At 40.1% G+C, this 24275-nt stretch overlaps 1 protein-coding gene and 1 long non-coding RNA gene across 2 annotated transcripts in view; both read left to right on the forward strand.

Moving 5' to 3' along the window:
* tns1a (tensin 1a) overlaps nucleotides 1-12067 on the forward strand; it is a 43561-nt gene extending 31494 nt beyond the window's left edge. The window contains exons 16-19 of the mRNA XM_034313268.2: nucleotides 203-371; nucleotides 4958-5026; nucleotides 9746-9775; nucleotides 9862-12067. Coding sequence (XP_034169159.2) covers nucleotides 203-371; nucleotides 4958-5026; nucleotides 9746-9775; nucleotides 9862-10003 — 410 coding nt within the window. The 3' untranslated portion in view covers nucleotides 10004-12067. The remainder of the gene's footprint in view (nucleotides 1-202; nucleotides 372-4957; nucleotides 5027-9745; nucleotides 9776-9861) is intronic.
* Nucleotides 12068-15917: 3850 nt separating this feature from the next.
* On the forward strand, nucleotides 15918-22857 carry LOC113545955 (uncharacterized). Its single transcript, XR_004579534.2, has 3 exons — nucleotides 15918-16064; nucleotides 18021-18329; nucleotides 18731-22857. It is a non-coding gene; the product is annotated as an uncharacterized LOC113545955 (long non-coding RNA).
* Nucleotides 22858-24275: the final 1418 nt, after the last annotated feature.

Below are 24275 nucleotides of genomic sequence, written 5' to 3' on the forward strand. Positions count from 1 at the left end.
ATATATATATATATATATATATATATATATATATATATATATATATATATATAATACAATATAACAATAGTGTGCAACTCTGGTGTGCAAAATTTGTCTGCTGGTTGTTTGATTGAGAAGGCTGATTGCATTATTTATCATTGCAGCATCATAATGGAAACTTGTGTTCATTTTTTTTTTTTATGTACCCTCTTCTCTGCAGCATGTAATGTTCTATACATAAATTCAGTGGATATGGAGTCCCTAACTGGCCCACAGGCTGTGGCCAAAGCCATCAGCAAGACAGTAGCTGCAAAGCCAACTCCTGATGCAACTGTTGTCCACTTCAAAGTGTCTTTGGAGGGTATCACTCTCACAGACAATCAGAGGAAGTGAGTTTAGACCAAGATTCATATTGGAATTCGTTTGAATGTAGTCATATTTATAGTATAATTACTGGAGGCTTTAGCATATGCACAACTTATCAGCTTGGGGAAGATGAATGCTGTCAGTAACAGTAAATAGAGTTCATTAAATTGCCTTAAATTATTGGATTAGTTACAGAATGCATACGTTATACTATATTATATATTACAGTATGACCACTATTCATCTGATTATACTGACCTACATCTAATGATGTTGAATTGTTAAAGACCACACTTTCATTGCAAGAATTTGGTTGCCAATATCTCCATAACTATTAAAAATGGTCCCCACCCACCTTTTCTCAACTGTCAACTGTGTGCATACACAATCCCCTCAAAATTATTGGAATGGCAAGGCCAATTCTTTTGTTTTTGCTATACAGTCAATTGGGTTTGAGATCAAAAGATGAATATGAAATGATAGATCAGATTTTCAGGTTTCCTTTCCTCATATTTACATCTAGATTTGTAAAACAACTTAGAACATGGCAACTTTTGTTTAAACCTACCCATTTTTCAGGTGATCAAAATATTGGGCATGTGACTGACAGGTGTTTCTATAGTTTAAACAATTAATAGCTCTGAATGGCTACTCTTGATTTGAGCCCTGGGTTTTGGTTGTTAAAAAGGATACACCAACATGAAGACCAGAGAGCTGTATATGGGAGAAAAGCAAGAAAACTTGTGAGAACTGTGAAGAAAACCCCAAAAACAACAGTCATTTATATCACCGTAGTTCCTGTTTTCGAATGTTTTCATTTGCTAGGAGTTTCTCACCTGTGTCAGCATTTAAACTATATCATTTTCCTTTTTTTTCATCAATAGTTTTGCACTATGGTTTTTTTGTTGTATTTTTCACTTTCCTCTTTTGCCGCATTTTCAATTTCTCGAAGAACATTTTTGTTTTTTTCATTTAAAGACAGCAAGCAGAGGCCATCCATGTCAAATCTGTCTAAAATAATCTCCAAAAAGCTTCAAGTAAGGTACATTTAACATTCAACAATCAGTGTGTTGAGTGCAGGATGTTAAGTTATTCTTTCTCCTTCTTAGTAATAGCTTTATTTGTGATAAGAGTATATATTATTTAGCTCTCTGATGGAGACGATTCCAACATAGAGATGTGCATCCAGATGCTAGAGAGGGTTAGCAAGAGTGATAGCAGCATAATTTCTGTAGGGGAAAGTCTGGATGCCTTAGGTGCAGTTAGCAATCTCCCAATTCTGACATTAGAGCCCTCACAGTGGGGCGAATGGGTGATGACTCGGCAACCTAATCACAAAGCCAAAGCTAATGCTACGGCTCGTCCACAGGAGCACCACTCCTCTATACTTCATGTGTCTAACAGGTTTGCTCTGCTCAGTGAAGCACCTGCTTAGAAACCTGAAAGAGCTCTGGTTAGGAGACTCTATCTTATGGCCCGTGAAATAAGCTAGGCGTTTAGGGGCACCAGCAGCTTTAGTTAGGTGTATACCAGGAGCCAGAGAGCTGGGCATAGCAGGTAATCTTAGGCTCTTAGGGAAGCATAGGTTTTCAAAGATAGTTTTTCACATAGGAGCTAATGACACATGCCTTCATCAGTCAGCGGTTACTAAGAGCAAAGGCAGTATCTGACGCAGTAATCTGCCCTGGCCCAATTCCAATGCAGTGTGGTGATGTAGCTTGCAGCAAGTTATAGTCACTGAACTGCTGGATGTCCAGGTGGTGCTCTGAAACAATGTGGGCTTTATTGATATTTGGAGCAGTTTTGAGGGCAAGGCTGGCCTATTAAGACCAGACAGTGTCCATCCCACTCAAGAAGGTGCTGCTCTAATTATTTGCAGCATAGCTCACAGTCAAAGAATAGGCTTAGTTAATCAGTGACAATCCAGATCCAAAGGTTTGTCTTAATAACCTAAATAACATAAAATTAGATCATACTGAATATACAACCAGCATCTTTGATCTGAAGCTAGGACTGTTAATTATTAGATCTCTTAGATCTAAAGCACTTATTGTTAATGAAACTGTTACTAATCAAGAGTTTAATGTACTATGTTTCACAGAAATATGGATTAAACCAAATGAGTATGTAGCATTAAATGAAGCTAGTCCTCCCAGATACAATTACATACATCAGGCTATTCTAACTGGCAGAGGAGGAGATGTTGCTGTTATTTATAATAATATTCTCGGTGTCACACAAAAACCTGGATTTTTTCCTGAAATTCTGAAATTCAGACATATTCAGAATTTCTTTGCAAATTTGCAGATTAATTGTATGATACTTTAATATTGATTTTGATAATCCACAAGACCCTCTGAGTACAGTGTTTGTGTCCATTCTCGATTCAGTAAAGGTTAATCAGATCACCATCTGAAGCCACAGAACTTGATCAGTCAGCGTTCTGCTACACTCTGAATAATGTAGTTCCACTTAAAAAAAAAGATTAGAGAGAAAAAACTAGCACCCTGGTATAATGATCACACATGCACCTTGAAAGAGAGCACTCAAAAATTAGATCATAAATAGTGTCAAACTAAATTGGTATTATTGCAAACTGCTTGGAAGGAGAGCCTCTTGAGCTATAGAAAAGCTTTTAGTGCTGCTGGATCAACATATCTTTCCACCCTAATAGAAGATGACAAAAATAATTCCAGATTTTTATTTAATACTGTAGCAAAGGTAACTAGGAATTAGACCACCACAGAAGCATGCACACCATCAATATGCAGTAGTGATGACTTTCTGAATTTTTTCAATGACAAAATTGAAAATATCAGACAAAAAATTCAGACTTAATTTAAAGCCAAACAATTTGATAACTAACCATGTAGATGACAAGTAACCATATCAGATCAGCGATTAGAATGTTTTACTTCCCTTCGTGAGACCAAACTAATTTAACTAATTAAACTACATCCCTTACCTACATGTTTTTTTCAAACAGATACTGCCAGAAGCAATCAAATCTCTTTTAAAAAGAATCTATTCTTCCCTTAACACTGACTATGTACCTAAATCCTTTAAATTAGCAGGTATCATACTACTGATTAAAAAAACCTGACCTCGACCCCTGTCAGCTGTCTGACTATAGGCCAATATCAAACCTTCCCTGTATATCCAAGATCCTAGAAAAGGTTGTAACACAGCAGTTATGCTTGTACCTACATAAGAATAGCATTCATGAAATCCATCAGTCAGGATTCAGGCCTCATCATAGCTCTGAGACAGCACTGGTTAAAGTAGGAAATGACCTGCTACTCCCTCTGATCAGGGTTGTGTCCTCTATATATGCTACCACTGGGTAAAATTATTCGTGAACATGATATTAGCTTCCACTATTATGCTGATGACACACAGTTGTATGTTTCAGCAAAGCCAGATGAGAGACAGCAGCTTAATAAAGTTGAGGAATGTGTAAAGGACATTAGACACTGGATGCTTAGTAAATTCCTTCTAATTAATTCTGACAAGAAAGAAGTAGTTGTTCTAGGACCACATGCAGCTAGAAGTAAGCTTTCTGATTACATAGTAACTCTGGATGACCTTTCAGTTACCCTGTGTGCAGCAGTTAAAGACCTTGGTGTGATTATTGACTCCAATGTGAAACTCATGTAGATAATATTATTAATATAGCCTGCTTTCATCTCAGAAATATTGCTACATTACAAAATGTAATGTCACTACATGATGCAGAAAAAACTAGTTCATGCTTTTTGTAAGCATGGGTTCTTCTTCTTTTGGATACTTTCCGACTTGTGCCACATTTGAAATAACAAAAATGATTACTTTATTTCCATTCAGCTTCTTCCATAACAACAAAAGGCATCAAAAATATAACTTGAATAAGAATTTTAAAATAAAACTTAGACTGATTGCAACGGATTGTGACTGCGGTCAGAAAAGGTGTCACTCCCTGCTCTACAACCCATACTTCCTGTTTTTTCTGGACCGCATAAGGAAGGTATTCTTTAAAGTGGCGCTTACACTTTTGTCAAAAAAAACTTGGTTGGATTATTAGTAAAAAGTAAGGTTTTTTGGAGGATTTTTCTTAGTACGGGTACAACTATTCATTATCAGTAATACTCAAGTTAAGTATAAATATGCCAGAATGATACTTCAGTATAGTAACACAGTACTCAAGTATTTTCCACCAATGCCTATATTAGTTAAATATACTCATGTCAGTCTGTAAATGGGATGAGCAGGTTATTTATGTTATTTGACTGTATATAAGAAATGTCGTGATAGCTTGTTTGGCAAAAATGCAGTAATTAGACATTTGTATATTTAGAATGATATGCATTGTGTTATCAAATAATGGAGACCCAAAACTGTGGAAAAAAGATAACAAATTTGAAAAATTGAAAACATTTCAATCCCTGCAGTAGAAGGTGGAAATTTATCCTTAGCACCCATTATAATCTCCCTTATGCAATATACAGAAACAAATACTGTACATATATACACACACCATAAGCATACACAAAAAATTATATATTTAATATATATATATATATATATATCTGTGTTTATGATCATTTCATAACTGAGGTTTTCTTTCTTTAAGGATCTTCTTTCGTCATTATTTTCCTATTAAAACAGTCACATACTGCAGCATAGACCCGGAAGAACGTATGTAAGTATTGGAAACGAGTCTTACAACACATCATTAACCAGGGTAGCAAGTTAAAACACCCACCCAAGATGTCACTTAATCAGTATGAGGCTATTGTGGGTTGGGATATTTTCATAAAGCAAAAGTTCTGCATACTAACAGGGTGTGTAGCAACATGCAGCTGTGGTTGGCAGAACACAGACCCAGGGGCGGTAGTATTAGAGAAAACAAGAGAAACATGCAGGAGTGGTGGGGTGATGCAGGTGGAGGGAGAGTGAGGATGGCTGGCTTTCTGGGTCATGAGTCGTGGTGAAGCACTGGGGAGGGACTGTAGGGACTCAGACAGCCGTCGTGTTGTTGACGTCAAGTGGCGTCATCGAGGGGTCCATAGGCTTCCCACCTACCTTCCTGGTAGGCTGCGCTCTCAGTGCAGTGCAGAGGGGGAGTGTTGTTTTTGGCACTGTCATCAGTCTCTGGCTGAAAGAGAGAGAAATGGGTCATCATATATGCTGAGACAAAACTTGCTCACCTTGCTGGGCCAGCTGCGTCCTTTCGTACTGTCCTGTTTTCTCTAGGAGGGTGAGGAGCCACCGCCATTATTTTTGGCTGCCAGCCGTGCCGTGTTTTGCCACCCTGCCCCATAGCTCCGCGCTTGTTTGCTATCCACGACAATGGTGCTGAAGTGGCACTGTCCCTTCAGGGTCTGGGTGGCAGTCCCACGAGGAGCGTGCAGTGGTTTTTGTGCATGGGTTTTTGTTCCTAGCATCACAGTACCCCCATCAGCTCTGAGCGTACTGCCGGTGATGTCTGCGCACAGAGACTGTACGTCCATGAAAGGCCATCACCATTGCAGTGGTGGGCACCCGCTTGGTGTTGCAACTGGAGCAAGAAATCCTGCAATGAGAGAAACCATCAAGTTACCCATGCATTGGTGTCCTTGGCCTTGGCCATCCACTGGAGGGGTACCTGATCTGTGACCAGGGCGAAGTGTTGGTCTGAGAAGTATTAGCTGAGCTCCTCAATGGCCCACTTTATGGCCAGGGCTTCTCGTTCTACGGTGACATACCACCATTAGGCAGGGATCAGCTTTCTGCTCATATACAATACTGGGAACTCCTCTCCACTGAAGTTCTGGGAGAGCACAGTGCCCAACCTGGTCTCAGAAATGTCAGTGTGGACAGTGAATGGCTGGTCAAAGTCAGGGTTTCAGTTGGTGAGTGCTTGTTTCAGTGCTCGGAATGCCTGCTCTGCCTACTTGGATCAGCGTACTCTCTCTGGGTGGCCTTTCCTTGTTAAATCTGAGAGGCTAGAGGCTAAAGAGAAGCTATGGACAAATCTCTGTTAATACTCCACCAACCCCAAGAACGCACCTGTCATTTGGTGGTGGGATATGGGAAACCTTTGATCGCCTCTATCTTCTTCTTTTGTGGCTTTAGTAATTCTAGGCCAATGCGGTACCCCAGGTACTGTACCTTGGTCAGCCTTGGATGGCACTTTTGTGGGTTGGCCATCAGCCTGGCCTTCCGGAGCTCGCCCAGGACTTCCCCAAGGTGATGTAGGTGGTCTGACCTTGTGGTGGAGTGAGTTATGACGTCCAGGTAGGCCGCTGTGAACTGTCAATGGGGACTTATGATGTCCATGAGACTTTGGAAAGTTACGGGCCCTCCTTGAAGCCTGATGGGGAGAACTCTGTATTGCTAGTGACAGCTGGAGGTGTATTACTGTACTAAATGCAGTTTTGGGCTTGGCTTCTGGGGCCGGGGCTATCTGCGAGTACCCTTTTGTAAGGTTCAGGGTGGAATTGAGACGGGCTCTCCCACAGCGCTTCACAGGTCGACCACCCAGGGGAGGGGTAGCTGTCGAAGTCCAAGACCTGGTTCCGCTTCTGGAAGTCATTGCACAGCCTGAGACGTCCGTCTGGCTTTGGGACCACAATGATGGGGCTGGACCAGGGTAGGCAGATGCTTCAATAACAGTGAATTGGTCTATCAACTCTGTCAGGTCATGTAACTGTGAGGGGGTCAGATCTTCCCCCCTCTGAGCCAAGGTACACTCTGGAAGATCTGCTGTCTAGGCAGATTTTGGGAGTGGCCCTATGAGGTCCATGCCCACCCTCTCAAAGGGCACGCCGATTATGGGGAGCAGGATGAGCAGGGCTGGCGCAGGCTTTTTGGGTGAGGTGCACTGGCACTGGGGGCACTGCTGACAGAAGTTTCACACCTCCGCTTCCATACCTGGCCAGTGGAAATGGTCCCTTAGGTTTTCCAGGGTGTTGTGGGCCCCAAGGTGACTGCCTAGGGGGTGTGAGTGGGCCAGGTGCATCAGGATGTCTATCTTGGCATGGGGAATCACCAGAAGATCACAGGCTTGGCCTGACAGTCAGTGTGATAGTACAGTAGTCCACCTCTGATCAGGAGATATAAGGCAGACAGCACTGGGTTGAGCCTCTGGTTTTCCACCTCTACAACAATTTTTCAGGTGGTTGTCCTCTTTTTGCTCGCACCCGAAGTTGCCCTCATGGGTCACCTGGTGGAACACAGAGGAAATAGGGTTAGTGATAATGTGGGCCTCACCCTCTGCTCCCACTTCTGCATCATCCTTCTCTTATGCCAGGTAGGCCGGCCGAACCTGGGCTTGATTCTGCCATGGTCGCCTTCAATGTCTTGTGGTTCCGGTGGCCTTTGTAGAAGTGGATGAGGCCGCGGGGAACCCTGGCCAGTCTCTTCCCAGGAATAGCAGTACTGGTAGCTCAGGCACTAACCCCACCAGCAACGGCCACACACCCCTGCGGTTCCCGAGGTCACGAGAGTGACCGTGGTCCCTGACCCTAGGAGGGCTGGGACAGGTGTGCATTCTACTTCCACGGTGACAGTTGAGGCTTGTGGTCGGGAGTGTGTGTGGAGGGTGCAGACGCCTAACCAGGGTTTGTTGGCCCGGAGGGGGAGCGGCAGGGCTTGCTCTGTCGGCATGATGTAGGCAGTTCTTTGAGGCATTCACTTCCCCACTGCTACTAGTGTCTGGGTGCCACGGAAAGTTCTCCCATCGAGGACTGGGGAAGAGCTCTCTTCTCTCCCCTCTGCCAATCGCCAGCATGGCCAAGGTGCATTCTAGTGCTTTGACTATTTCTCTGGGGTCGATGGGGGATCGCATACTTACCACTTTGCATTCCTCTGGCGGCAGAGTTCTCAGGAATCTGTCCATAGCAGCCCTCTTGATGACTTCAGTTGCCATGAGTCATTCCAGCTGTAGCCACCATTTGGTGGTACACAGCAGAATGTCCATTTTGGCACATGTGGGACTCTGCTGCCGCATAGATGAGGGACAGTCCACATTTCTTCCAGGATTTCTTCCTTAAGGATGCTGTAGTTGGCTGCATCTCCCAGCAGGAGAGCATAGATGGCTATTTGGGTCACCTGTGAGAGGAATGTGGGCCCAGTCCCCCCGTGCCGATCCACTCAAAGGTGTGCACATACGCCTCTGTGCCTTCTTCTACAGTCATCTTGGTGAGAAAGCACTGGGTGTCTCTGCAGGAGTCAGGGAGAGGGGTAGCGGCGGTGGTATTAAGTTTGTGGAGGGCCAGCAGCTCTTCTGTGGCAGTACGGAGCCCAAGTGCCAGTTCTTGAGATACCAGATATTGTTGCTGGAGTCTGGTCTCCAGCAGATGCTTCAGCACTGAATTCATGGGTGGGGGTTGAGTCTGTGCTCATGCCCGCATTCCCTACCAGTGTAGCAATTCCCAGCTGCGGCAGGCAGATCACAGACACAGAGGAGGCAGGATTAGTGAAAACAAGAGTGCTTTTATTTTTTTTTCCAGAAGGAGTGGTGGAGCTATGTATGTGGAGGGAGAGCAAGGATGGCTGGCTTTCTGGGCTATGAGTCATGGTAAGGCACTGGCAAGGCATAGGAATAGAGGTAGCCAGTGGTGAATAGCAGCATCAAGGGGCCTAGAGGCTTCCCACAAGAGTTGGGGTGCATGCTCTCAGAGCACCATCTTCAGTGCTGTTCACAGTTTCTGGCAGAAAGAGAGTGAGAGAAATGGATCAGCATGTATGCAGAGACAAAACCTGCTCACCTCACTAGGCCCACTGCCCACTGCCTCCTTTTATACTTTCCTTGATTTCTTCAGGAGGGTGATTGAACCATCGCCGTTATTATTGGCTGCCAGCCTTGCATTGTTTCGCTGCCGCACCTCATATCCTTGTGCTCGCTCACTATCCATAACAATGGTGCTGAAGTGGTGCTGTCCTTTCAGCACCTGGGCAGTAGTCGAGCATAGGAGCGTGCAGGGGTTTTTGTGCACAGACTGGAGGCCCACCGTCACAGGTGGAAAGTAATTTTGGGGAACACTACAAATACATCAAAAAATATTTTAAAATGAGAATTTATTGATGTCTTAATTTATTTATGTCTTAAGCAGACATTGGGGCTAATTTATTTATGTTTAAAATATTGTACATTGATATGATTTAGCTATAATTAACAAATTGTGACAAATGCCACCATGGAACCCTGCAGTTTATACACTGTCAAATATATATATATATATATATATATATATATATATATATATATATATATATATATATATATATATATATATATATATACATTTAAACTATGCTTTTCTTCAAAGACAGAGTAGGCAGAGGCTAATGACCCAGTTTAAACACTAATGCCATTTTATTAATCACAGTTTTTAATACCAAACTGCATTTTGACCAATTGCAATCTTTCCAACAGGTGGAAAAAGGAAGATGGAGGTTCTGCTAAGTAAGTAAAATGTTTCAAAATACCTAGAAACTTCCAGTCACTACCTTGTTAAACACACGGTAATTGAGGTTTTCTTTGAACATCAGGATGTTTGGTTTTGTCGCCCGAAAACATGGAAGCACAACTGATAATGTGAGTCACCTGTTTGCTGAGCTTGTACCCAACCAGCCTGCTACAGCCATTGTCAACTTTGTTTCCAAAGCCATGCTTAATTCCCAGAAGATCTGAAAAAGTATCCTCACAGCCATCTTGAATTTCAACTTGTGAGTGTGTATTTCTCCCTGCCAAAGACAGTTTTGTTATTCGTTTCCTTCCTGTCAGTGTGGAGAAAATTGTTTATTTGCTTCAACTGAAAAACACATGGTGGTTAGTTCTTTACTCTGGTTACACTGTAAAGATTTGGGGTAATTTTTGCTGTTAGAAGCTCCAAAATGTAACCTGAAAGATAACTAAGCTTGGTGTTGTGTTTTTGTTTTGTTTGTTTGCATTTTTGTTTTTATTTTCTTGTGCAAATCTTCAGTTACAACCCCTCATCAGACCAAAAGCAACATAGGAAAAAATCAACTGTGGTTGAACACTGCCAATAATAATCACCTTTCCCAGGCCTGATGAGTCTGTCACTAAGTTGAGAGTTTCAATGGACATTGGGCTACTAATTGCATTGCCTTCAGCTGATCCTACTTGAGGTTTGTTGCTGATGGACAGTGACATATATCATGAGGATCATTTAAAAACTCTCTGGATGAGTGCACAACAAGCTGCATGTGGTAGTAGACCATTAGCGCTTGTGTTCTGTGCACAAAGTTCTATGCTCAGAATCTCACACTCTATCCTTTGGCTTCTGCACAAGTGAGAGACAAAATACTTTGAGGACACTCGTCATCATGACACACTGCTCAGCTGCATGTGTAGCTCTATTTATTTATATTTATTATTTAGTACTTCTCTTAAATGAAAAAAGGTCAAAAAATAATGTTTTGTGTCCCTTTTAAGTAGCCACTAAGGGGGGAAAATGCTGTGCTGATATCATTTGTGTCCTTCTCAACTCAGAGTTTTATTTAGCTGTAACAAAATAGAAAAATTTTTTTTTTCAATCACAGGATAATTTCTCAAATCATAATTTCACATTTACATTTATTGCATTTGGCAGACGCCTTTATCTAGAGCGACTTACAGAAGTGCTTCGAAGTCTCTATCAATAAATACATCCTGGTTCACTAGTTCATGGACTAAGAATACCATCAGTCTAAAAACTCTGTTGGGAAGGTAATGTAATAGGAGTAGTTTAAGTGCTAATTTAAGTACATCATAACATTGTTAAAGTCCACTGTTAAGGTCCACTCACACTGTCAGTACCTCATATTAACAGATAATAAGTATGAAAAGGAATATTAATAGATATGTATGTTTTACTATAAACAGATAACAATGAAATATTTATTTTGTTGCTATGTTTAGAAATGAAAAAAAATGCAATACACTGTTTGCCAAAGAAATACAAAAGTTGTTGTAATGTAATTTAGCCTTCTGCAATGTCAAGTGACATTGCTTATGCTGTTTTTTTCTTTTACTCCATAGATTATCATAAAGCACTTGTGGATTTATTATAGGATTAGACTTGATCATTTATTATAGGATTAGACCGGATCATACATAATATCATATCATATCATAAATAATTTAACTGCTTTTTTTTGTTTTATGTTTGATATGCACAAATGATGAACAGTGATAACAATGATAAAACAGCGCTGCCTAAAATGTTACCATGTGCCAAATTCATTTGTCCTATAAAAAAAAAGACAGTCTATTTGACAATGTGAAATCTGATACCAAAAATAGTTTTGTTGTTCCTCTTTTGGCTGTGCCCTGTTAGGGGTTGCCACAGCAGATCACACAGCAGGTCCACATATTTGATTTGACACAGTTTTTTACGCCGGATGCCCTTCCTGACGCAACCCTCCCCAATTTTTATCCGGGCTGGGGACTGGCACTGAGAGGGCACTGTAGTACACGGGTTGGTTCCCTGGCTGGGAATCGAACCTGAGCCACAGCCATGAGAGTACTGTGGCCCAACCACTAGTCCTCCAGGGATCCTGCTTCCAAAAATAGTAAAAAGTTTTATTTGGTATCATGATTTGTAGTCCAGGTCTCAACTGCTTTCCTAAGCAATTGGTAAAATGTTTTGGCACATGAAGTCTGAAGCTATCACTTATAAACCTGCCTATTCTATCACTATCATTCTGTCACTTATACCATTGTGTTAATTAAATGTAAGGAGAATTTACATTACCTGGTCTTCAGCTGTCTAGTTTCAGTGAGTCTTCATTCGATACTCTGTCTAATGATGTGTGTGTTGGGATTAATAGCAATGCTGTCTGTACAAGTGCTTGCTTTATATGTATTTCAGTAAAGCATTGCTTGTTTAAGATGATTAGTTTAACTTCCTTACACTTTCTGCTGTGACGACAAATTACAGCTTCAAGACAGAGGATCTGCCATTTTAGCTGTGAGACATCCTAAAGTCAGTGATATTTTTCTTTGCAGCCATACAATTGGACACAGATGGATTTGAAATTAATTCAATTCAATTTTATTTATATATTGCTTTTAACAATGGACATTGTCACAAAGCAGCTTTTACAGAAATAAATGGATTCACAAAAAATATATTGTAAATATGTGAATTTATCCCTAATGAGCAAGCCAGAGGCGACGGTGGCAAGGAAAAACTCCCTGAGACAATATGAGGAAGAAACCTTGAGAGGAACCAGGCTCAAAAGGGAACCCATCCTCATCTGGGTGCAACGGATAGTGCAATTATAAATAAATCCCTTCTATTATTGTGTACTATATGGACAAATAGTGCAATTGTGCAACCAGTAAATTCATCACAGTTTTTGCAATAAGTCCGGTTGGTTAAAATCTATCCATTGTCCACTGATGGAGTCCTGAGTAAGAAGGTGCTCGGGGCAACTGTGGCCCCAAAGCCACCACAGCAATCGCAGTCCCAAGCCATTACAGTACAGCTCCCCATATGTGATCCCCAAGCCATCTCCACAGCCCCCAAGTTCTTCAGGCCGTCCATATGGGGTCACCCCCAGCAGCAGCGAGTGAACTCAACCGATGAGAACTCCAACCAGAAGTAGGGCATCAGGATGGGTCAGGCAGGTCCGGGGAGCAGAAGGGGTCAGGATCACTGGCATCTCAGAAGTAGCATGTGTAGCTCGACAGAGAGTGAGGGAGAGAGAGAGATGGAGAGAGAGGGAGAGATTGTCAGGTAAGCTTTTGTCCTCTAATGGCTAAGGACAATGTACTTTGCGTGCAGAGTGCAAGCAGGGACTCTGGCAAGACCAGCTATGACAGCATAACTAAAAGGGAGAGCCGGATTAACACAGGTATACATTGTTTAGCATATTTAGTGTGAGTGCTCAACTCAAGAAAATTAAATACTAGTCCTAATTTAGAGGGAGGTGGACACATCAATTAGAAGGTTAAAGGTTATGGATGAGTGTTGATGTTGGCTAGACAGAGCCCACTTAACATGCTAAAAGAGATAAAGGATATTACAATGTTTGGTTGATATTTACTTCTAAATGTTTAACATATGAACAGTTAAATGTCCAAAGGTTAAAAGCATAGGTAAAGCGTTGTAGCATGTTTAAAGCATGTTTAAAGCATGTTGTAACATGTTTAAAGGTTAAAATGTTAAAAGTTTCAAATCATGATAAAAGCCTATAATGTTAAAACATTAAAAGGTTAAAATGTTTACATTATTTATAAAGGTTACATAGTATAATGTTAAATGTTAAAAGGCTGAATGTAAAAAAATGACTATACATATATATACATATATATATATATATATATATATATATATATATATATATACATATATATATATATATATATATATATATAATGTATATTAAAGCCTTAGTAAAACGTGGCCTGAGCCACTGCCCATTTGCCTTCACAGGTTGAGCACTGTAGGCTGAGATAGGATTTCTGTAGGATACTGTACAGTATTCCCATCCCTGCTAAAAGCATTCTGTAATCACTCCGCAACACTGTAGAGCTGGATTCAAAGCTGCAGCAAGCCAGCAGGTAAATCATTATATAGCAAACAGATAAGGAATATTTATCAAACAGTTCATCACACTGAAACTCCCATCATAATCATTTGTCTTAGTTGGTAGTAATCTATAACATATAGCATATTTAGAATATTTTATGAAAACCATATTAATACTTGTATACAGAATAAAAAACTAATATACTATAAATAGTCTAAATGAATTGTATCTTAGCATAATACAGGATATATGCTGTATAACAGTAAATGAAATTTCTAATACTTCCATTCATGATGAGGCAGGGGCAGGCTCAGAGAATGGGGGAGAATCAGGAGCCAGATCAGTCAGGTACAGGTGAGAGGGTTTCTGGATGACTGTAAAGGGACATGCTAGTAAGCAATTAATTCTCTCAAAACTGTTATCTACAATAAAGTCTGAACTTTATTAGAGTGTGTGCTGTCTTGTCTTTTAATCAGATATTTTTAACAATAATATGTAGTTACAAGCTCATCATCCCATCACGTCTTTTGATAAAAAAAAGACTTTTTTTGGTACGGGCCACTGCCCCTCAAAATGTCTGTGCACAGCCCTGATTCTGCCTTTAAAATGTAAATATTTGGTGTTGTAGAATTGTGTAGTTTTCATGTAATAAATGGGAACCATGCACTTGGAGAGTGGATTGGCACAAAGCTGCAAAATCTAAAGAATGCACTATAAACCATACATTATATAAGGGCTTGTTGACCTTTGAAATATATTTCCAAACATAAAAAGGCTACGTGACATGGCTACGTCATGGCTACGTCATGAAGGTTTCTGCCCCCGTGGTCATGGCGCGAAATCTTTGAAAAGAGAACAACCGCTATTGAGGAGGACAGATGTCGGACCTGTGCTGATCCTCTACTTCGTAGAAATGGAGGAAGCCACCAGGAGGTTGCACTTGTGTCACTTTATTTTCAATTTTAGCAGTTGAACTACAACATGACTACTTCTACATTTAATTATTTCTGTATTTCTGTGTCAGTATGATAATAAGGTAGGCAGTCCTAACCTCACTCAGTGCAGGACTGGTTAAAGAGGTGGGATCGTTTCAGCTCTATTACTACTGCCTTGGCTTGCAGTAGCAACTCTCTGCTACACTGGAGCATTGCCAGCATTGCCCCTAGCTAGCTACAAGCCGCTAAGTTATTGACTGTTCCAGAAGGAATAAAAAAAAATAAATAAACAAATAAAAAGATAAGAACATATGCATAGAGCACCTCCTACTGTTCATTTTACAGAATACATAAAAGAAAAAACTTACTGCTACACTTCTACTTAACATATATTACTACTTAACAGCTTAAGCTAAAAAAAATATATATTTAAGCTTAACTTAAATTATAAATATATAATAAATTAATATTCATTAATATATAATATAAATTATAAAGGTAAATATATTACTTTTACTTTCTCTAGAGGTGTAACCTATGAGATCTGCACTGTACGAAAACCGCCACAAAAATATAATGGTATTACGTTATAAAAATATAATGGCATTTTAAACTGACTTTATAATGCAATACAGCGAATCATATGACATGGTTTATTCCATGGGCTGCATTTAATTTACAGTAACACAAAACAAAATATGACTATCTTCGCCTCTGAAAAGGCTTACATTTCATAATAAACTCCAGGGAACCTAATGCCCCCGTTTTCTCACGGAATTTGGGAAAGAACGCGAAGGATGGGTGATTAGAAGAATACACTAAACCCGTCCAACCTAGCCAATTAAGACCGCCTTACATAGAGCCTTCAAAATAAGACAAACTTCGGCGGCGCCTGATAACGTGGCAGTCCAGACATACAACCTCCATTAGAGTGTGGGCTGTGAAGGAGAATATCATTGGTTGAGTCTGACCCTTACTTTGAGTCTGAACGAAGAGTGGTATAAAATATTAGCGCTGTAATATAGATGTAGCCAAGCGGAGAAAATTAAAAAAAACTTAACGTTGAGCATAAATTGGTGGTGGGCCCTTTAAGAAACTGTGTTTGCGACACTTGCGTTGCGACGCTCCAGTATGGAACACGTGCGTGGATTTTAGTGTGAGCAAAGCAACGAACGTAAACTAGTGCTCTGGGTTTGATGCCATTGTTCTGAATTTGGCGAGGACGTTTATGGATTGCATTCGTGAAGTGGATCGGGTTTGATCACGTTTGGGACACGTGTAAGGACTGGCCTCTACCGTATTTTATTTCATTTCATTTTATTTTATTTTATTCTACTCCATTTAATTTCATTCTAGTGCAATTCAAAGAGACTGAATTTTCCTTTATCTGAACCCTGAACTTTTTGAAGGTTGTGACTCTTCCTGGACTGAATTTATCAGATTTTGAAATCAGTGCTTAATCTCCTGTTTTTTTTTTCTTTTTTGTCAAATAAGCACAACAGAGACATAAGATTTACTTTATTTTATTCATTTTTTTGTTATCAGTATTTACTCCCATCGACCACTGTCCTTCTGAGAGACAGCCGTCAGAATAAAGCCCCTAAAAGATATTTTTTTGTATCCTGTGCTGCTTCCTTACAACCCACAGGCCACATAGAGCTACCTCTTCCCTTATAAGGATTAAACCTAAATAGAAAAAAAAAAAATTCAGCTGGTTTACTTTAACATGGAAAACAACAACGAAACGCATATAAAATTATTAGTTGATTGACATAACGATATTAGGATAGAATCTATTTTATATTATCGCGTTAATAAATACATTACAAGAGGAATATTATTTTTCTAATAGAAGAACCAGCTTAAACAGATCCTAATAACTAAAAACGCATAGAACTGCTTACCAAAACATCTTACACACCCAGTAGTAAGTGATTTAACTTGTATATCATATTGCGATTTGCACAATACATAAGAACACCTTACTTTTAAAACTGCTTAGAAGAATACTCGAGCTGGAGTTAATATTCTCCGACAGAAATGAGGAGATGGGAGGCAGGCTTGGGACAACTCAAAAGGGGGGGTCCTTATTTTTCCTTTTTATTTTCCTTCGCATTTCAGTAATTTTATATCGATGCATATGCGCGCGCGCACACACACAGTTCTGTGCTGCTCATCTGCTCATTCATTCATTCATTCATATATATATATCTCTCTCTCTTTCTTGTGGCTCTTGTCTCTCCTCCTTTTATCCTTCCCGCCACTCACTGAAACACAGAACACTCGTTAGCAACGTCCCCCACAGGGGTAGGTCCTTACCACTCACTCTCCCGGCTCCACCCTCCATTCACAAACCGGTGCTCGACCACTCCCCTGCCTCCACAATGACAGTAAATGGTTACATTAAATTGTCTGTCCATGATGGTAGGCACTTCATCTTAAAATAGTCCAAAGTTATCAACAAAGGGCCGGTGTGGTAAAGGATTTTATGTCAGGTGTGCTCAAAACCAAATTTGTGTTACACAACATTCATGTTCAATGTATGTATGAATGATTTGTCATTTCACTGTGTACATTTCTACGTTTCCCATTTTCACCATATAAAGTAGTCAGGAGTAAGCTGAGCAAAACTAAACTAATGAGTAGTAACTGCTTCATCCTATTTTATCAACTTTAATATTAATACTTAACAGCTTGAGCCAAAAATAATATATTCAAGCTTAACTTAAATCATAGTCTTTTACTTTCGCTAAGGGTGTAACCCATGAGATCTGCACTGTATGAAAACCGCCACAAAAATATAATGGTATGTTATAAAAATATAATGGTATTATGTTACGGCAGTATTACAGTGAATTGCTAGTAACACTGTAATATGTTCTTTATTGTTCCAATACCGAAACCGTAACAATAATGCCATAATATTTTATAAATACTATTGATTTTTTTTTGTAACTGCAGTATTGCAATACTATTTCAAAATAATTTAGGAGAACTACTTTTTAAAAATCTTTATATTAACTGACTTTATATAATGCAATACAGCGAGTGTGAATCATATGATAACCATCTGTGGCCTTCCAGTGATTTATAACATGGGCAGTTAATTAACAGAACAAAAGAAAACATGAATGCTTTCATTTCTGAAAACATATTTGACCTTACATTTCATAACAAACTGGGAAGACTTCAGTCCCAGTATCCAACCTTTTTTTTTTTTTTTGCAAATTTCAGAATGCACACCATTGGAGAAGACTATGAATACACTGATACATCCTTTAAAAACTGCCAACTGAAAGCCACGAAATGAGGGCTATCTTCCAAAAAGCCTTCAAAATGAGCGCTTTGACAATGTAGCAGCCAAGATAAACAGCCTTTCTGGGGCGCAGCCTTCCGTTAGAGAAACAAACCTCCATTAGAGTGTGGGCTGTGAAGAAGAATATCACTGGTTGGATGAACGAATACGCCCCTTACTTTGAGTCTGACCGAGAGTGGCAAGTGTGCTCAAAACCAAATTTGTGTTATACAACATTCATGTACAAGGTATGTACGAATGATTTGTCATTTCACTGTGTACATTTCTAAGTCTCTCATTTTCGCCATATAAAGTAAGCAGGAGTAAGTTATGCAAAACTAAACTAATGAGCAGTGCTGGAAAGGAAAGTGCAAGCCAGTCCAACAGAGGGCGCTAACAGACTGTATTATCATATGACTGCCTGAACTACAATCGCGTTCTTATTGCATCATATTGCATATGACCTGTGGTACAGCTCGTTCCTTAGTCATATTGTTTTCATATAGTTTCTTTAATTGCATATTATTGCCTATTTGAATATTTCTACATTATAAGACAATCTAATAACTATTTACTGTATTGTTATTAATGATTAATGCTTGTTGTGACTGTATTAAGAAAAGCTATTACTTATTATTTCTTTCTGTAGAACCACATCTCTATCCACCTGTAACCTAAAAGAAGCAAGTTCGAATAAAAGAGAATGTAGATGGAGAACAAAGGACTCTAACACACGCATAATAACATTCGCCCCACGGTGATCATAACTCCAAACTAGCAGCACAAACTTAATCCTTCGTTACACACTGGTTGTTCAAGCCGGATCTGGTGATTACTGTGAACGAAGATGGCTCGTGCTCCATCAGACAGAGACTTCAGACCAGAGGATGTTCGTTCATGCCGCCAAAGGAATCCTCCTGACTGGCTAAAGGAATATGAGGTTGATCTTCTACGTCCAGTAGTATTTGATCAACCCAGTCAACATTTCTTGGAGATCCTATCCTATCCTACAGCGCAAGTACTGGATACTTCAGGGCTGTGAAGCTGTTCGGAAAGAGCAGCGTGCCCGTGTGGAATGTCAAAGCTGGAGAGCCCAACCAGTGCTTCCTCAGATGGCAGACCTACCTCCTGCCCGCCTCCATGTGCATTGCTCTGCATTCTTCTTTACTGCAATGGGCTGCTTTGGCCCCTTCCTAGTTAAAATAGGTCACCGTAATGAAAAGAAATGGGGGGGGTTCTTATTTAAATGCTTAACTACAGGGACTAATTTCAGAAGAAGTGAGCGAGAACTCCACGACACTTTCAAAGCCATGCACCCCAGCACCTGGCCGAGCACCAGATCAAGTTCATCTTCAACCCCCCTAATGCACCGCACTTCGGAGGTTCCTGGGAAAGGGAAATCCATTCCATAAAGACAGTCTTAAATGCCACCCTCAATGCCCAGAGTGTGACTGAGGAAATGTTCAACACCAACCTTATTGAAATCAAGGGAATCCTGAATTCCCAGGCCCTAGGTTATGTCTCTTCTGATGTGGCTGACCCAGACCCAATTACCCCAAATCTCCTTCTGATGGGGTGGCTAGATCCTTCATTGCCACAAAACATTTACCATGATTCCAATCTACTCAGATGGTTGCGATGGAGGGTCTGTCAAATCCTTGCTGACAGATTCTGGTCACAGTTCCTAAAGAACTACTTGCCTGCATCACAAACACAGGAGAAATGGCAAACAGACACAGATCTCCTCCAACCAGACACAGTGGTACTCATAGTGGACCCTCAACTGCCCAGAGCATTATGGCCAGTTGGACGGATAATCAAGATGTTCACAGGAGTTGATGGGCAAATATGTACAGCAGAAGATAAGGTGAACGATTGAACCTATGTCAGACCTATCAGCCGTCTGAGCCGCCTCCCCGCTATCTCAGATGATGAGAACAAAGGGTTGCCCCAATGACTGCAAATTTGCGGAACAAATTTGGGGGTGGCTGTTGGAAAGGAAAGTGCAAGCCAGTCCAGCAGAGGGCGCTAACAGACTGTATTATCATATGACTGCCTGAAATAATACTGTGTTCTTATGCAGAGGACAGTTTTCTAGTGCAGCGACGGGCAGAAGGAATACCGGTACTTTAAGTGTTGTTTATACAGTTAATCTTGCTTTGGTGGATTTGTGCGTGCAGAAATTGGATGTATTGTCATATTTACACACTATATGTATATGTTTGTCAGGATGATCAACTTCATTGTGCATTTGGGCCGTTCACTGTTTGCCGTCAAATGACTGAATGATTCAGCCCCTTCTGCTTACCGTCAGTTTGAGATGTATACAGTTGACACTAACATTTGCATCTTGCATTGTAATTTTTGTTAAGTATCAGCAACTTTATGTTATTTTGAAAAATAAGAAGGATTATTTATTGTTGTTATTAATGCAGTTTCTATGATTCATATGATGTGTGGTACAGCTCGTTCCTTAGTCATATTGTTTTCATATAGTTTCTTTAAGAGCGTATTATTGCCTGTTTGAATATTTCTACATTATAAGACAATCTAATAGCTATTTACTGTATTGTTATTAATGATGAATGCTTGTTGTGACTGTACTATGAAAAGCTGTTACATATTATTATTTCCTTCTGTAGAACCACATCTCTATCCACCTGTAACATAAAATAAAAGAGAATGTAGATGGAGAACAAAGGACTCGTGCATTCTAACAGATGCCCCACAGTGATAATAACTCCAACTCCAACAATCAACATAAACTTAAACCTTACAAGCAGTAACCACTTCATCCTAGTCAGAGTTGCAGTGGATCCTGGGAACACTGGGCATATGAAGGAATGCACACTGAATGGGACACCAGTCCATCACAGGGCTGCATACATATATGACGAGATAAATTATTATAGTTTGAGGGTTCTTTAAGTTAAATCCTGCATTAATGGGATCACGCTTTCTATTGGTTGTGCCGGTGGCAATGTTGCCCACTGAGCTGAACGATCTGCAGCAGAGCTAGGGAGAAATGCTATATGTGAGTCTTTTATGTTTTAGCTCCATGCTAGGAGTTAAAAATACATATTTTATATCAAATGTTGGACACAGTATGGGAAGGATTGCATACAATAGACAATGATTGATTTGTAGAGTGTGTTTTCTGTGTATATGTGGAGCTCTAACATGACTACAGAACTATTTTCTGTCTGTCTTCTACTGCTCTGTGTGCAGCTCTGTGTGCGGATAACTGCAAATAAATTCCAATATCATCCACGTTCGGAGTGCTTGTTCTGGTGAAGGGTGGGACTGGGTCAGATAAAGCCAAAGGTCACACATATAAACATACATTCACACCTAGGGAATTTTATGTGTAGATGTTCAACTTACCAACATGTTTTTGGGAGGTGGGAGGAACCCAGTGGACCTGGGTTGAAACCTACGTGAATACAGAGAACAGGTGAAACCCCAGACAGCTCAGGATTGAACCAGTGACACTGGAGCTGTGACTGCTTTGGTGTTTCTCAAATGGAATTATTGTTTGCGTCCTTTTGAGGGTTCTAGGTCAGACTCGTTCTCAGCATTGAAATCTAGAATGAGATGCCTAGTAAGTCCGCATGGCTGCGTCATGGCTACATCATGAAGGTTTCCGCCCCCGCAGTCATGGCGCGAAATCTTTGAAAAGAGAACAACCGCTATTGAGGAGGACAGATGTCGGACCTGTGCTGTTCCTCTACTTCGTAGAAATGGAGGAAGCCACCAGGAGGTTGCACTTGTGCCACTTTATTCTCAGTTTTAGAAACTGATCTACAGCATGACTATTTCTACATTTAATTATTTCTGTCAGTATGTTAATAAGGTAGGCGATCCTAACCTCACTCAGTGCAGGACTGGTTAAAGAGGTGGGATTGTTTCAGCTTTATTACTACTGCCTTGGCTTGCAGTAGCAACTCTCTGCTACACTGGAGCGTTGCCAGCATTGCCCCTAGCTAGCTACAAGCCGCTAAGTTATTGACTGTTCCAGAAGGAATTTATAAATAAATAAATAAGAAAGAACATGTGCATAGAGCACCTCCTACTGTTCATTTTACAGAATACATAAAAGAAAAAACTTATTGGTACACTTCTACTTAACATATATTACTACCTAACAGCTTGAGCTAAAAATAATATATTCAAGCTTAACTTAAATCATTCTCTTTTACTTTCACTAGGGGTGTAACCTATGAGATCTGCACTGTATGAAAACTGTCACAAAAATATAATGGTATTACATTATAAAAATATAATGGTATTAATTATGGCAGTATTATGGTGAATTACTAGTAACACTGTAATATGTTCTTTATTGTTCCAGTACCGAAGGCATAACAGTAATGCCATAAAATTTTTATATGCACTATTGATTTTTTTTGTAATTATAGTATTGTAATACTATTTAAAATAATTTAGGAAAAATACTTTTTAAAAATCTTTAAATTAACTGACTTTATATAAAGCAATACAGCGAGTGTGAATCATATGACAACCGTCTGTGGTCTCCCAGTGATTTATAACATGGGAAATACTTAAATGACAACAAAACAAAACAAAACATGAACGACTTCATCTCTGAAAACAGCTCAGTGCTGACTTGCAATTGCCATTTTTTTATGAATATCAGGACGTGTACAAAGGTTTGCGGACGAGAACGCAAAAGAGCCACTGATACAACCTTCGAAATCAGCTGAAAAAAAGACGTAAAATGAAAGATGCCTTTTAAAGAGTCTTCAAAATGAAAAATAAAACCATCGAAGGCATTTGATAACATAGCAGCCTTACTAGGATGCAGCCTTCTGTTTGAGAAACAAACAAACCTGCATTAGAGTGTGGGCTGTGAAGGAGAATATCATTGGTTGGACATATTGAATGGATACGCCCCTTACTTTGAGTCTGACTAAACGCATATAAAATTATTCATTTATTGACATAACAGTATTAGGATGGAATCCATTTTATATTACTGCTGTAATAAATACATTACTATAGGAATATTAATTTGCTAACAGAAGAACTAGCTTAAGCACATCCTAGTAACAAAAACACATAACTGCTTACAAAAATATCTGTATGTACAACACATAATTTTCCCTAAATATAGAAGCAAACCTTAATAGCAAAATAAATAATTTCTATATTGAAGATAACACACAAAAGAATTTTTGAAGAACACAGCTAAATGCATATATCTAGCCAGACAGAAAAAAAAAACAACCGCAAAAACACCATATTGTTAAAATTGTTTAGGAAAATATTCCATCAGTAGTGGCAGCAAGCAGACTACCCACTGTGAGTCTGACCAACCCACACTTCTGCAACACACTCAAAGAGCTCAACAAAAGCTTCTAGATCATTCAGCGATCCCATCTTAGAGAGCTTGATGCACTCTGACCTCAGAAACTACCGTGGCTACTGCTGGAATACTCAGCAGCTGAACCAGGCTCTGTAGAACCTACTGCATTTCTGCATGGGCCTTGACGATGCCATGATGGCAGAGCTTCCTCAATTCCCGGGTCTCCTTTTTGACACTCTTTTTTTTTTTTTGGTTTGATCAGAAATGAGGAGATGGGAGGCAGGCTTGGGACAACTCAAAAGGGGGGGTCCTTATTTTTCCTTTTTATGTTCCTTGCATTTCATTGATTTTATATCTACGAATATGCGCTCACGCACGCACAGTTCTGTGCTGCTCATCCGCTCGCTCATTCATTCATCCATCCATCCATCCATCCATCCATCCATCCATCTCTCTCTCTCTCTCTCTCGCTCTCTTTTTCTCGTGGCTCTTGTCTCTCCTCCTTTTATCCTTCCCGCCACTCACTGAAACACAGAACACTCGTTAGCAATGTCCCCCACAGGTGTAGGTCCTTACCACTCACTCTCCCGGCTCCACCCTCCATTCACAAACCGGTGCTCGACCACGCCCCTGCCTCCACAATGACAGTAAATGGTTACATTAAATTGTCTGTCCATGATTGTGGGCACTTCATCTTAAAATAGTCCAAAGTTATCAACAAAGGGTCGGTGTGGTAAAGGTTTTTATGGTAGGTGTGCTCAAATCCAAATTTGTGTTATCGTTCATGTTCAATGTACGTATGAACGATTTGTCATTTCGCTGTGTGCATTTCTAATTCTCCCATTTTCACCATATAAAGTAGGCAGGA

The sequence above is a fragment of the Pangasianodon hypophthalmus genome, chromosome 2 (assembly GCF_027358585.1).
Source record: "Pangasianodon hypophthalmus isolate fPanHyp1 chromosome 2, fPanHyp1.pri, whole genome shotgun sequence".
Lineage (NCBI taxonomy): Eukaryota > Metazoa > Chordata > Actinopteri > Siluriformes > Pangasiidae > Pangasianodon > Pangasianodon hypophthalmus.